General features: G+C 42.3%; 1 protein-coding gene across 6 annotated transcripts in view; it reads right to left on the reverse strand.

Annotated features, from left to right (window-relative positions):
- Positions 1-15,712, reverse strand: part of Ralgps2 (Ral GEF with PH domain and SH3 binding motif 2) — a 137,244-nt gene that overhangs the window by 86,727 nt on the left and 34,805 nt on the right. For 5 of the 6 annotated variants that reach the window (XM_021173203.2, XM_021173192.2, XM_021173198.3 and 2 more), the window contains exons 3-4: positions 10,851-10,955; positions 9,442-9,492 (exon numbers count right to left, since the gene is read on the reverse strand). In XM_021173203.2, the coding sequence (XP_021028862.1) occupies positions 9,442-9,492; positions 10,851-10,955 (156 nt within the window). Of the gene's footprint in view, positions 1-1,030; positions 1,136-9,441; positions 9,493-10,850; positions 10,956-15,712 lie in introns of those variants that run through there. The other variant, XM_029474575.2, reaches the window with a different exon arrangement.

Consider the following 15,712-nt stretch of genomic DNA (forward strand, 5'->3'; position numbering starts at 1 on the left):
AATAATCAAGGAAGGCAGGCTGGGGGCAGGTAGGGAGATAGTTGTAACTTAAAGGGGGTCGAAGGTTGGGGGGGGGCGCCAAGGAAGATTTGTTTCCAGTATATGAGGCAGCACAGCTCTGCTTGTATAATAAAACATCACAGAACTACACAGGCATGCATGGCACAGGCATCACTTTTCTATTTTGATGTAGTACTACACAGTCAAAATACAAGTGAAAAAAAAAAAAAAGAACAGGTAAAAGGCATGGAAGATTTCTCTGTTCAGGTTTTGCAATTTTCTATAAAACTTTAATTTTCTTTTCTTCCATTCCTTCTCTTCTATCCCTTCCTTCCAAAAGAACGCGTTTCAGAACCGTCCCTGTGGCTCACATGCCAGTAGTTACTCTGAACAAACAACCTGAAATGTTCCAAAGGCCACCTGGTGGTTGGGGGAAGCCGGGTCAGAAAAGCAAGGCTTGGTTACTCTGCATATACAACTCACTAGATCGCTCTTTGTTTAATCTAGACACTGTCGGTTCATTTTACAAACTAAAATTATCTGAGCTCCTCAGAGCAAAACAGAAAATTTAAAACTTCCGAATGGTCTTTTCTCGTTACGTTTCAGACTCTAGGATCTTCCTACAAATAACACTATAGTATCATGCTTTTGCTCTGTCTTATTTATACTGACGCCTTGGTCACACAGAATCCTGCACTCATGAATCTCACACAAACACCCCAAACTCAAGTGAGTCAGTGACTCTTTGTAAGGGTCTAGCGTAAGAACAGACAGGACTGTCTAGGTGTGCTATGTAAGTGCTCACCTCAGCCCTGAACCATTAAGATTTGCTCTAATGTGCTCACTTGCCATTTTAAGCACAGCCAGGAAAGACAATCTTCAAATATATAAAACAATGGTAATCGTTGCTAAAATGAATTTCAGAACAGGCATGGACTCACTGTGAATCATTACCTATCAAGATCAATTTCCAGTTGCATTTATTTCAGAAGCACAAGGAGGGCAAACCCCACAGCTGATGACCACCTACCCTATGAGAGAATGACTCAATTCACAGGAGTCACAGCTTCTCTTAGGTCTTGTAGGTTCCAACACTCTTAAAAGGACTGTTCTAAGGGTGATGATGTAAGGATACCTATAGACAGAAGCAGAGAAAAGGCCAATATAGACCAGCATGTAGACAGAGACCAAGGGAGGACAGAAAACAGTGGGATCCTAAAGATTGAGGGAGGGAAGCGATAGGACAGAGGGTGCCTGTGAGAAGGCTGACTGTTGGTGAGGTAGCTCCGTGTTCAAAGTGAAAGCTAGAAAGAGATAGGGCATCCATTGTACCCAACTATAAGGCTATACAAGTCGCCACCATGGATGGGATTCCATCATGTCCGCATTTTTATTAAAAACGAAAATAAACCCCTGAAACTATGCAACCTAACAGGGTAAGGCCCTCTTCTCTAATGTATTCAAGCCTTCCTTCCCTCCTCCCTGATGACCACCTTCTAATGAGATTAGGGATAAAGACAGAAGCTATTTCCTGCTTCCACAGAAGCAAATGCCAAAACAACTTTCTTCTTTGCCTTCCCTGGTCCCGATGGAAACCTGACCTTACTATGTCCTAAGATACTCAAGATGAGAACAACAGACACACACTGACAGGCAGCTGCATCGTGCTTCTAACTGAGTGCCTATGTTATTCTAACATACAAGGCTTTCAACAGCTTCCACTCTCTCACTAAGTCCATGACCTGCTTACAGTTTAATGCATTGATTATTTTTACTAAAACAGAAAAATATTTGTTAAAAATTTTGTATGCTGCTAAAATTATAGCCTTTTGGAGACATAAAAATATTTGCAGAGAAAGCCTTTTACACATCCTACAAGAAATGTCTCATAGAATAAATTTTTCCAAAATGTCTTAATAAGATTCATAATTAATAAGATTTTCCCAATTTAGCTAGGATTTTCCCACAATCTCTAGAGTGTCTCAATCACACAGATGAGCCATGTTCATTCCTAGTAAATAATAAAACTGAGAGAGTTCTAACAGAAGACTAGTTCTAGGATCTCCTGCCCATTAAAAAATCATAAAAATAATTAATTTGTAAATGACCTATGCAGTCCTCCACTATAAAGACTTATTTTATGTATTCTATTTGCACGTATGTCTGCATGACAAAAGAAGGCATCAGATCACATTATAGAAGGTTGTGAGCCACCATGTGATTGTTGAGAATTGAACTCAAGACCTGCAAAAGAGCAGCCAGTGCTCTTAGCCCTTGAGCCATCCATCCCTCCTGCCCTACATCCACTACACGTTAAAGCACCTCCAGGTCACTTGTAATACCTAACACAATGCACCTGCAGGCTTATTCAGCATTATCCCATAATGAAGTACTTTGGATGATAAATATTAAATTTACTATAAAAGGCTTAAATAAATTTACATTCACAGTGACAATGAAGTGTTACCAACGGATTGTGTCTTATTTTATATAGGTTAATTATATGTCTTATATGAAAGGCTTAGGCAAGAAGTGTTTTACATTTGAAATTTTCCAATTTTCAAAGGTACCTAATCTAAAAACAGAAAAAAATCCACAATGTCCCAAGCTCATGAGGATCTTCAGATTCAGACTACTGAGCCTGTGGCTACTGGACTGTACTGGGCATGCCAGGGAGAGAAGAAGTCTATACATAGAGAACTGCTTATTCTAAATAATTTTGCTCTGTGGTTGCTCAGAATTAAAATGTAGAATTCTCTTCATGCAGTGTAATGTTTGTTAGAAAATTTTTTGGTGGACTTTGTCCTTTAAAAATACATGAGAAGCTGGGCGGTGGTGGCGCACACCTTTAATCCCAGCACTTGGGAGGCAGAGGCAGGCAGTTTTCTGAGTTTGAGGCCAGCCTGGTCTACAAAGTGAGTTCCAGGACAGCCAGGGCTACATAAAGAAACCCTGTCTCAAAAGGAAAAAAAACAAAAAAACAAAAACAAACAAACAAAAAAAAAAAACATATGAGAACCTTGCATGGTGGTTTGAACGAGATGTCCCCATAAGGCATTTGACTACTTGGTCCTTAGTTGGTGGCTGTTTGGAAGGAATTGGGAGGTGCAGCCTTGTTGGAGGTGTGTCACCATGGAAGGGTTTAAGGCTTCGAAGGCCTCCAGTTATTCTTAGTGAGTGTTCTGTTTCATTTGTGGGCCAGGCTGTGAGTTCTCAGCTGCTGTACTCCAATACCATGCTGGCCTGCCACAGGCTTTATACCGTAATGGTTCTCTCTGAAACTGTAAGCCCCAAGGAAACCCTTCTTTCCTAAGCGGTCACAGCAACAGAAACTTTGTAAGAGGCAGATTTCAAATACAATTCAACCCTTAATTAAAGTCTATGGAAATACTAGGCAGTATTTCTGGATTTTAAGCCAACTTTCTGGCATACCTTACCCTATACTGAAAAATACAAAATTCACCCTGAAGAGAAACTCCACTAGCACAATAAATGCAGCAATGACTTCAGAAGAATACAAGCTTTGCAGAACATTAGAGAATTCACAAAAGACAAAACTACCCCACTCCTATGAACATAGTAGGATGGATATGGTGGTTTCAGTAATAAATGTCCCCCACAGCTGCAGGCACTTGAATACTTGGTTCCCAATTGGTGGTACTGTTCTGGGGGTGGTGAGGTTTTGCTGGAGGAAGTATGGGGCGCTGAGAGTAAAAGCCTCACAGGCTTGTTAGCCTGCTCTCTCTGCTTTGTGCCTGCAGTTCAAGACAAGGAGCCTTCAGCTTCCCACTCCACCAGCCACACCTCGCCTGCTGCCATGCTCCCCTCTCTGTGACAGACTCTTAATCCTCTGGAACCGTAAGTCTAGACAAACTCCCTCTGTATACTGCCTTGGCCATGGAATTTCTTCAGAGCAACAGAAGAGTAATGAATGCAATGGAGAACTTTTACAATCAGTCAGAGCTCGCACGCAGACGAGGCCCTATGGATGTGTAACAACTTTCTTCATGATCCAGAGAGATGTCATACCGACCAGCTCCATGTGTATGCGAAAGACTTCTACAAGAGCTTGGTGCCAGAAATATTAGAAATTAATGACTGTACAAAGCCTCCCAGCTAACTTTTCGTTCTTAGAAGATCCAGTGTCAGGGAAGAAACCTAAAATATTCTAGCAGAGGGGAACAAAACAACAGCCTCTGTCCACAGAAAGCATGTCACCTTTAGAAATCACGGAGCACTAGGAACAGATTTGTAAAACTGGCTACAAATAGTTTAAGAAGGTGGGAGTGATTAGTAGTCAGTGCTTCAACTCACCACAAGGGAAACACAGTTTCCTGCCATTGTATGGGTGACAGACCTACAATCCATAGGAACCTGACTCATGGTGGTCCCTCTACTGTTACCACTTCTGAAGATGGCTGTAGCTTTGACAGCAGCTCTCCTAATGGCTGTATCTACATATAGCTGACCCCTGGTTCTGAAATCACCTACTTCTGAGATTTACTTAAAAGACTTTGCAGTTTCAAGTAACTATCACCTCCTCCTCCTCCTCCTCCTCCTCCTCCTCCACCACCACCACCATCACCACCATCACCACCACCACCACCAGCCCCCACCCCCCACAGGTTAAGCTTTTTAAAGTCAAAGATGGCTACATTAGTGGCACAATTTATGAACAGCAAAGCTGAAAAAACAAAACAAAACAAAACTCACAACTCTTCTGACTTGCCATCCTTAAGTGTATTGAAATGAAATGGGCTCGGGAGACGGGTAAGTGGTTAAGAGCATCTATAGCTCTTACAGAGGCCTTGGTTAGGATTCTAGCACCCACATAGTCTATGACTTCAAGTACCAGGAGTTCCAGCACTATCCTCTGCGTACCATATGCTGCAGAAACCCATATGCAGGCAAAACATACACATAAAATAAAAACAAAAGAAAAATCTTCTATAAAAAAAAACTATAACAGGCCGGGAGTGGTGGCGCACGCCTTTAATCCCAGCACTTGGGAGGCAGAGGCAGGCGGATTTCTGAGTTCGACGCCAGCCTGGTCTACAAAGTGAGTTCCAGGACAGCCATGGCTATACAGAGAAACCCTGTCTCCAAAAACCAAAAAAAAAAAAAAAACAAAACAAAACAAACAAAACTATAACGTACTGGCATTTCCCTTTCTCTGCTTTCTGGATAACCCTGACAAAAATGTCTCCACTTTACCATGCTTTGCTGCCATGACTGAATTAAAATAAAACAAACCTTTTCACCTTTGAAAATATGGGGGGGGGGGGGGGGCAGAACATAGGAAAATTCGAGGGAGGGGAGGGGAGGGGAGGGGTGGGGAGGGGAGTGGTGGGGAGGGGAGGGGAGGGGTGGGGTGGGGAGGGGAGGGGAGGGGAGGGGAGGGGAGGGGACAGAATGTATTTAGCATCTAGGGTGAAGTACCACAGCGTGAGCAAGGCATGAGTTTGCTAACCAGCACTACTTTAAAAATAAACAAATGAAAGAATGTATTTAGAACTGTGTACTGAAGCAGCAGATTTCACGGCAGCCTCAAAGCACATAGCAATTGGCCGTGGAAAGTGAAGGAAGAAGAGAGATAAAAAAGCCACTGTGGATGGAGAGTGGGCCTGTTTGTTAGTCAGGAAAGGGCGCTTAATAAACACACACATAATTAAAAGCAAACAATGTCCCCAAAGGCTTACCACCTTCATCAGAGTAATGCTCTCCACGGTAACACACCCACCCTGCCCTCACTCCAGTCCTCTCGTGCACAGCCCTTTCATCCAGCTTACAGGGTTGCTATCCACTAGCCTTTGCTCACCAGTTCCTCACGAGAACACATTTCCCCAAACACACTAACAGTTCGCAGTCTCACCTCCTTACAGTGCTGTTCAGTGAAGACTTGATTATCGCGTCAACACTGAAGACCACTACACCTTGTGCCCTATGCTCTCCACTGTAATGTTCATGTAACACTGTCTAACTCACTTCACTCAAACATGCAACTGAGGAACAAATTTCAGTGTACGTTTTTGTTGGGTCTCTAGCAACTAAAGCAGTGCCTAACACATAACAGACACGAAGCTGACAGCATCACAACGTAAACAGTTCTGTCAGATAACACATGTAAGATGTCGGGGATCTGTAGAAAAGCAAGGAAGTCTAACTAACACCACCAGATAACTCAAGGAGGAAGAGGGAGTTAGGCATGACAGGCACTGGCTGGGGGATGAAGGACTGAAACGAGGTCATTTTGCTAGACCAAAAACAGTAGAAAATGTGCTTAGAAGCAAGAAGGTGGCAAAACAATGAAGGGATTCAGATCCTGCTCATCTTCAAAGCAAGTGAGACCACTGAGGTGGTGAGCGGAGATCACATGAGCACACTTCAACACTGCTTACCATGGCTACCTGAGAAAACAGACCTCAGGGGTCACAGCAGAAGCTCCCCGTAACAGTTTACCAGCACTGTCAAAGGGAATGGATGCATGTGTCCAGGTGTGTCTGTGAGGGTTTTCCAATGGTAACTAAAAGGAGACCCACTCTGAGTGAGGGAACACCAAACTATGGGCTGAGGGGAGGCCAGCTGAGGGCCAGCTTACCTCTTTGCTCTGCTCTATGGCCTACAAGGTAATAACTGCTCGGCTGCACCTTGCTTTCCCCACCAGGATGGACTCTCTCAAACCACAAGCCCAGATCTTTCCTCCAGGAAGTTGGTTCTGTTGGGTGTTTGGGCACAGTGAGTGACCACACAGATCAAGTGAGGAAGTGCTGCTATGATTGGTGGAGAGAAGATGGCTTCTTTGGATTGAGGTGCTGACAATACAGAATTGGGTATTGGGTGCAGTAGTGCACACCTAAAATTCTAGCACTTAGGAGGTGGAGGAAGAACTATCAGAAGCTCGCGGTCTTATGTCTTTGGCTACATATACTGAGTTCCAGGCTAGCGTGGGCTACCTAAGACCTTGTCTCAAAAAGGTGGTGGACTGGGAATCAACTTTGAAGGTTCAAAGCATTGTTCAGTGTCCCAAGAGAAATTTTTAAAAAATTCTCTTAAAATGGAAGTCTATGTCTTCAAGTAACAATCTAGTGTACCATGTCCAACCTCCAAGTCATCCATTTCACAGCACCCGAAAGAGGGCTACTCCAGGTGAAAGAATACCGTCATCTGATGGTAAACCTGGAATTCACAAAACTTAGCATGGGGGCGGGGGGGGGGGGAGTATAAAATATCTCAATAAAAATGTTATCCTGATTACAAGCTGAAATATTGTGGCTCCTGGAGGTTAAATAAGTCACCCATTGATTTGACCTACTCCTTGATACTGAATAATGTGGCTACTACATAATATACAGTTAAATAAATGAGACCAGATGTCCATGGCTTATGTGAGTCAGACGAAAGAGCAATAGCAAGAATATTTTATTCTAAAGGAAAAATGATTCTTAGAAGACTGTTGAAATCAAGGTGGCAGACGGGCTTCTCAGGAAAAACAGGAATGAATGCTCCAAGGTGTTTGTTTTGATCATTTAAATACAACATTCTCTGTCTACCATTATCTATAGAGTACACAGTTCTTCGTCTCCTATTAACCCATAACTATTTTTTTAACCCCTCTGCACTGTTCGAGAAGGACAACTTATGGAAATGACAGGGCTGGGAGGTCACGCGGCCAGCTCTCCCTTCACTTGATAGGCAGCAAACTTGAGATACTAACACATTAAGTAGCCTACATGCGGAAGAAAAATCACAAGCATAATGTGTTCACACTCAGATGTGCTGGACTTCAGCTATTACAGCATTCAGGGTCACTACAGACCGAATATAACACAACAAATGATGCACACTATTCCCAAAGAACCAACCGTGAGTTATCAAATGGCTTTGTTTGGGAGACAAAGATCAAGTTTACATTCTTACTAAGAGCAAAACCTGTCTTTCCCGAATCTAAGGCTACTGTCAATGCTGAGCTCTTATAATAGTTTAGCTGTGGCCTGAATGCATCTCTGAAGGTACATGTGCTGTCTGAGTCTCTAATGTAGGGAGATGAGGGAAGCTTTCCGAGTCTTATGGAAAGTCTTATAGCACAGGCGCACACAGGAGTGAGGTGGCTCTCTAGGAGTGGTTGTCATAAATACACCCATGCTTGGCTCTGCTGCACATGCCATTTCCCTTTCTACTTTCCTGCCACACTGTGGGGCAGCCAGAGGCCTTCACTCAAGGTCCAACAAATAATACCTCCTGGTTCTGAACTTTCAGCCTCTGAAAACTCGTATCTAAACAAACCTCCTCTATATAATTACCCCGCCTCAGGCATTTTGTTACAGCAATGCAAGGTAAGCTAAGACAGCGGTATATAAAGGATAGCTGTCACTATTAGCTTATCAATGAAGCAAGATTATTATACACAGGCCTTTAAATGATAAACTATAAACGTACCTGAGCGCACACACATGCACTCACAGTGAGTAGGTAGATATGTCATATTAGTCTCTATTTTTATTGTGAGAAAAATGTGTTTTGTGGTCCTCCTCTAAAGTGTCAATATTGGGACCATCTATCCTAGCCCTGAGTTCAAGTGGCACATGAGGGTAGAGAGAGAAGTGACCTCATGAAAGTTGTTCCCTGACCTCTACACACGCATCCACACCACTCACAACACATGAGCTACACATGCATCCACACCACTCACAACACATGAGCTACACACACATCCACACCACTCAACACATGAACTACACATGCATCCACACCACTCACAACACATGAGCTACACATGCATCCACACCACTCACAACACATGAGCTACACATGCATCCACACCACTCACAACACATGAGCTACACAAGCATCCACACCACTCAACACATGAACTACACATGCATCCATACCACTCACAACACATGAGCTACACATGCATCCACACCACTCAACACGAGCTACACACGCATCCACACCACTCAACACATGAACTACACATGCATTCACACCACTCACAATACATGAGCTACACACGCATCCACACCACTCACAACACATGAGCTACACACGCATCCACACTACTCACAACACATGAGCATACCCGATAATTTTTAAAAGGTAAATAAGCTAAAATAAGTCATATTATAAAAAATTAAGGTAGAAGGAAAGACTAAGTTATGTCTAATTTTCACCTTCCCATTAAAAAATCTCAGCGTCATGGGTAAAAACTTCCTTAAGTCTATTCCTTCCTTCCATAACCAAGTGATTCAAACATCCCATTTTTGACTAAAGAATGCACTATGATGAATGGCATCTGAGTCTCAAGACTGAATAGGTTAAGTGACATTACAAGCTTTAGACATTTAATGATTAATACAAAATATGATTTGAATTTCTTAAACATCTTAAGACACTATGGTTTACTATCTTCTATATTCAAAGAATATTCTTAAAACTACTTACATCTGGCTGAATAGCCTTAAACACTGGAACATCCATTAGTGTTATCTGACCCTGTAAGACAAAGGGATTTGGTTTGGTTTAGATGGCAATATACAAGTAAACAAACTAAACACAAATAAACAAAATTTATTCAAAATAAAATTTGTACTCCATACTAAATTACTGACTGTGTAGCCTTTTAGGACTTAAAAAAAGTAGAAAATTTAGTCTTTGCACCATTAAATACAACTCCTCGTTATCTCCTTCCCAGGTAAGGCAGGAAAGGGGAAATACTTTGGCACTGTCATCCATGAAATGGCTCAAGGGGTCTCAGCAAAATATTGACAACCTGAGTTCAATCACTGGTCTCCACATGGTAGAGGCAAAGAACCAACTGTAAAGCTGCCCTCTGGCCTGTACATGTGCACTATGGCATATGACTCCCTTTCTCACACAAAAACTAATAAATGTAATACAAAACTGCTAAGGGCCGGAGATGGCTCAGCAGTTAAGAGCACTGACTGCTCTTCTAGAGGTCCCGAGTTCAATTCCCAGCAACCACATGGTGGCTCACAACCATCTGTAATGGGGTCTGAAGCTCTCTTCTGGTGTGTCTGAAGACATTGACAGTGTATTCACATATATTTAAAAAATAAATACATTCTTTAAAAAAAGCGTTAGCCGGGCGTGGTGGCGCACGCCTTTAATCCCAGCACTCGGGAGGCAGAGGCAGGCGGATTTCTGAGTTCGAGGCCAGCCTGGTCTACAAAGTGAGTTCCAGGACAGCCAGGACTACACAGAGAAACCCTGTCTCGAAAAACCAAAAAAAAAAAAAATAAAAAAAAAAAAATAAAAAAAGCGTTAAGAGAAAAAATGTTAAGAGGAGAAATCAGGGAAAGGTACCACATAAGGTACCAAACAAGAATATTTTACTCTTAGAATGTAAGAGTGGTAAGACCAAAAAAGCAATGTATTCAGTTAATGAAAGGAGGTAAAAAAAAATCTAAATCAATGAACACTTATGTCAGTTAAAAAGATTTTCTAGATAATTTTATATCACTCATATTCCAATGGTTGGTAAATCAGAGTTCTCAATTCTTAAATTTCAAATCAGTAAAAAAATAGTGAGCATGTTCATAGTTGTTTGTGAGCCAGCACAGCAGTGACCAAGTTATCATCTCTGCTCCACCCTGACGGGGTAACAGGCAGCTGCCCCTTCAGAAGAAAGCTGCCCTCGCCCCTCACCCCTCACCCCTCACCCTTCACCCCTCGTGCTCCATTCTTGTGTTATTCTCTAACTATTCCTAGATCCAGCTTTAAAAACCCATCTCCTCTTCTGAGGAGATCTGTGAGGCCACAAATTCTAATTCAATAAAGATGCTGTATATAAATTAAGTGCAAAACTGGAAAACAAGAGACAGACAGCTCACCGCGTATTCTTCTGGCGTAACCTTAAGAACATCAAACACCACAGCATCAAAGCTTTTCTTCAATTCAGATCCCTTCTCGCTTAGTGACTCAGAGCTGCTACTCTTCTGACAAGATGGAAGAAAACACAGCCTTTAAACATCGTTTCACAGCCCAGGCCACACAAAGTAGATAAGCCTTTAAAGACAGAGGAACTCTGGGGTTGACAGGATAGTTGGCTGGTAAAATGTCTGCTATAGAAACATACAGATCTAACCAGGAGTCTCCACATCCATGTAAAATCTAGGTAGAGTGTGCACTCCTACAACCCCAGGGCTGGGCAGTGCACAGAGATAAGAAGATCCATAGTTTGCTGGCCAATCAGAGTAGCACATTTAAATCAATTCCAGGTTCAGTGGTAGGATCTCTCAAAAATAAGCTGGAAAATGAAGAAAGACACACCTGTATCAACCACTGGTGTCCACACGCACAGGGGCACACCACATGAGCATGCATGGGCATGCGCACGCACGCACACACACACACACACACACACACACAAACTGAGGAACTAAGAACACTATGTAATAAAAGATGTAGAAAAGCTGAGTAGAGCATGCTGCTTAGATGGAGAGATGCTAATATAAAGCCAGAAATGTGAAAGCCAATGTTGAATTTGTACTTTTTTGGGTTCCTATGTAAGTCACCCTCCCTTTCGTATGTCTCTTCAAACAAACATTCTGATTTTACATAGTTCTAACATAGGTAAAGAAAACTGCACATCCACAGCTATGCATCACTTAGCAATTCAGACACTGTCAAAGTGTCGTTAAACAATCTTGTCAATTACTAGCATCACAGTTTCCTCACGGCTACAACATGATCGTGGCACCATCGTTATACCTGAAGTTGCTGTTGAGCAGAATGCCATAACTTTTAAAATGAGGAGAAATAGAAAATACTCTTGTAGCATATATCAGAAGAAAATACAGAGGATGCCATTTATTATATAATGGTACAAGCTATTGTATTTGTTCATATATGTTAATGGTTGGTCCTAGTTATCACTTGATACAGGGAACTTAAGTGAAGAATTGCCTCCATCAGGCTGGCCTGTGGACATGTCTGTGGAGCATTTTCTTGACTGCTAATTGATATGGGAGGGCCCAGCCACTGAGGAAGGCACCACCCCTAGGCAGGTGGATCTGGGCTCTAAGAAAGCTGGTAATGAACCTGGGGAAAAGCCAGTAAGCAGCTTTCCTCCAAGGAATCTACTTCCCTTCCTGCCGACCTTCACTCAGCCTGTAAACTGAAATAAACCCTTTCCCCCACAAGCTGCTTTTGGTCACCCCAACAGAAAGCAGCTGCAACAAACCTGGTATCAACAGGGTAGGGCTGCTACTGTGACAGACCTGGCCGTGTTGATGTGGGGAAGGATTCTGGATCTCTGGGCTAGAAAGGCCACTGAATGCTCAGACCTTAAGGGAGGGGCTGCTCTACGGGAGCTTAAGACGTGAGAATGCTGAAAGAAATTGCAGACACTGATGGGAGTCTGAACAAAGCATAGCTGTCAGGGCTGTTCATGGAATATTCTGGATTAAGGATCTATGGGATAAACCTGTGCTGAGGAACTATCTGGGACTACTGGAAGTCCAGCATCACTGAGGCTAAGTCTTCTGGGAAGTATTCCTTAAGGCCATCACACAGCAGGGAAAGGCTGAATCTCAAGCTGGACGCTGAACAATGTGTAAGAGTGCCCCACGTGGTACTGGGGTTGAAGGAATAAACAGGTCATGGAGAGTAGCTGAAGCTTTGCCCCACATGGTAGGGCTGGTGTTCCTGCAGAGAATCCAGGAGTAGCCATTAGTAAAGGTGCAGCCTTAGCTGCAGCAGAAGGCCCAAGACCAAAGAGTCTGGGAGAGAACTAAGGCTTGGCACCATGGAGATGGCTAGAGCCTCTCAAGTGAGGGCTGGAAATGCCAACAGGGCAGAAAATCCTATGAGAGGAAAACTCATAGCTCTGAGTGCCTCCAAAAGGAAACTAGAGAGAGCACACATTAGCAGCTTGACAACACACCTAAAAGCACTAGAACAAAAGGAAGCAAATTCACCCAAAAGGAGTAGACGGCAGGAAATAATCAAACTCAGGGGCAAAATCAATCAAGTGGAAACAAGAAGAACTATTCAAAGAATCAACCAATCAAGGAGCTGGTTCTTTGAGAAAATCAACAAGATAGATAAACCCTTAGCCAGACTCACTAGAGGGCACAGGGAAAGCATTCTAATTAACAAAATCAGAAATGAAAAAGGAGACATAACAACAGATCCTGAAGACATCCAAAACACCATCAGATCCTTCTACCAAAGGCTATACTCAACAAAACTGGAGAACCTGGATGAAATGGAGAAGTTCCTAGACAGGTACCAGGTACCAAAGTTGAACCAAGATCAGGTTAATGATCTAAACAGCCCTATATCCCCCAAAGAAATAGAAGCAGTCATTAATAGTCTCCCAACCAAAAAAAGCCCAGGACCAGATGGGTTTAGTGCAGAGTTCTATCAGACCTTCAAAGAAGATCTAATCCCAGTTCTTCACAAACTATTCCACAAAATAGAAACAGAAGGTACTCTACCCAACTCATTCTATGAAGCCACAATTACTCTGATACCTAAACCACAAAAAGACCCAACAAAGATAGAAAACTTCAGACCAATATCCCTTATGAATATTGATGCAAAAATCCTCAATAAAGTTCTTGCTAACCGAATCCAAGAACACATCAAAACAATCATCCATCCTGACCAAGTAGGTTTCATCCCAGGGATGCAGGGATGGTTCAATATACGGAAATCCATCAACGTAATCCAGTATATAAACAAACTCAAAGACAAAAACCACATGGTCATCTCGTTAGATGCGGAAAAAGCATTTGACAAGATCCAACACCCATTCATGATAAAAGTCTTGGAAAGATCAGGAATTCAAGGCCCATACCTAAACATGATAAAAGCAATCTACAGCAAACCAGTAGCCAACATCAAAGTAAATGGTGAGAAGCTTGAAGCAATCCCTCTAAAATCAGGGACTAGACAAGGCTGTCCACTTTCTCCATACCTATTCAACATAGTACTTGAAGTCCTAGCCAGAGCAATTCGACAACAAAAGGAGATCAAAGGGATACAAATTGGAAAAGATGAAGTCAAAATATCACTTTTTGCAGATGATATGATAGTATATATAAGTGACCCTAAAAATTCCACCGGAGAACTCCTAAGCCTGATAAACAGCTTCGGTGAAGTAGCTGGATATAAAATTAACTCAAACAAATCAATGGCCTTTCTCTACACAAAGAATAAACAGGCTGAGAAAGAAATTAGGGAAACAACACCCTTCTCAATAGTCACAAATAATATAAAATATCTTGGCTTGACTCTAACTAAGGAAGTGAAAGATCTGTATAATAAAAACTTCAAGTCTCTGAAGAAAGAAATTCTAGAAGATCTCAGAAGATGGAAAGATCTCCCATGCTCATGGATTGGCAGGATCAACATTGTAAAAATGGCTATCTTGCCAAAAGCAATCTACAGATTCAATGCAATCCCCATCAAAATTCCAAATCAATTCTTCAACGAATTAGAAAGTGCAATCTGCAAATTCATCTGGAATAACAAAAAACCTAGGATAGCAAAAACTCTTCTCAAGGATAAAAGAACCTCTGGTGGAATCACCATGCCGGACCTAAAGCTTTACTACAGAGCAATTGTGATAAAAACGGCGTGGTACTGGTATAGTGACAGACAAATAGACCAATGGAATAGAATTGAAGACCCAGATATGAACCCACACACCTATGGTCACTTGATCTTCGACAAGGGAGCTAAAACCATCCAGTGGAAGAAAGACAGCATTTTCAACAAATGGTGCTGGCACAACTGGTTGTTTTCATGTAGAAGAATGCGAATCGATCCATTCCTATCTCCTTGTACTAAGGTCAAGTCTAAGTGGATCAAGGAACTTCACATAAAACCAGAGACACTGAAACTTATAGAGGAGAAAGTGGGGAAAAGCCTTGAAGATATGGGCACAGGGGAAAAATTCCTGAATAGAACAGTAATGGCTTGTGCTGTAAGATCGAGAATTGACAAGTGGGACCTCATGAAACTGCAAAGCTTCTGCAAGGCAAAAGACACCATCAATAAGACAAAAAAACCACCAACAGATTGGGAAAGGATCTTTACCTATCCTAAATCAGATAGGGGACTAATATCCAATATATATAAGGAACTCAAGAAGGTGGACTCCAGAAAGTCAAATAACCCCATTAAAAAATGGGGCTCAGAACTGAACAAAGAATTCTCACCTGAAGAATACCAAATGGCAGAGAAGCACCTGAAAAAATGTTCAACATCCTTAATCATCAGGGAAATGCAAATCAAAACAACCCTGAGATTCCACCTCACACCAGTCAGAATGGCTAAGATCAAAAATTCAGGTGACAGCAGATGCTGGCGAGGATGTGGAGAAAGAGGAACACTCCTCCATTGTTGGTGGGATTGCAAGCTTGTACAACCACTCTGGAAATCAGTCTGGCGGTTCCTCAGAAAATTGGACATAGTAACTACCGGAGGATCCAGCAATACCTCTCCTGGGCATATATCCAGAAGATGTCCCAACCGGTAAGAAGGACACATGCTCCACTATGTTCATAGCAGCCCTATTTATAATAGCCAGAAGCTGGAAAGAACCCAGATGTCCCTCAACAGAGGAATGGATACAGAAATTATGGTACATCTACACAATGGAGTACTACTCAGCTATTAAAAAGAATGAATTTATGAAATTCCTAGCCAAATGGATGGACCTGGAGGGCATCATCTTGAGTGA

The sequence above is a fragment of the Mus caroli genome, unplaced genomic scaffold, assembly GCF_978045245.1.
Source record: "Mus caroli unplaced genomic scaffold, Mus_caroli_1 scaffold_1, whole genome shotgun sequence".
NCBI classification, from domain to species: Eukaryota; Metazoa; Chordata; class Mammalia; order Rodentia; family Muridae; genus Mus; species Mus caroli.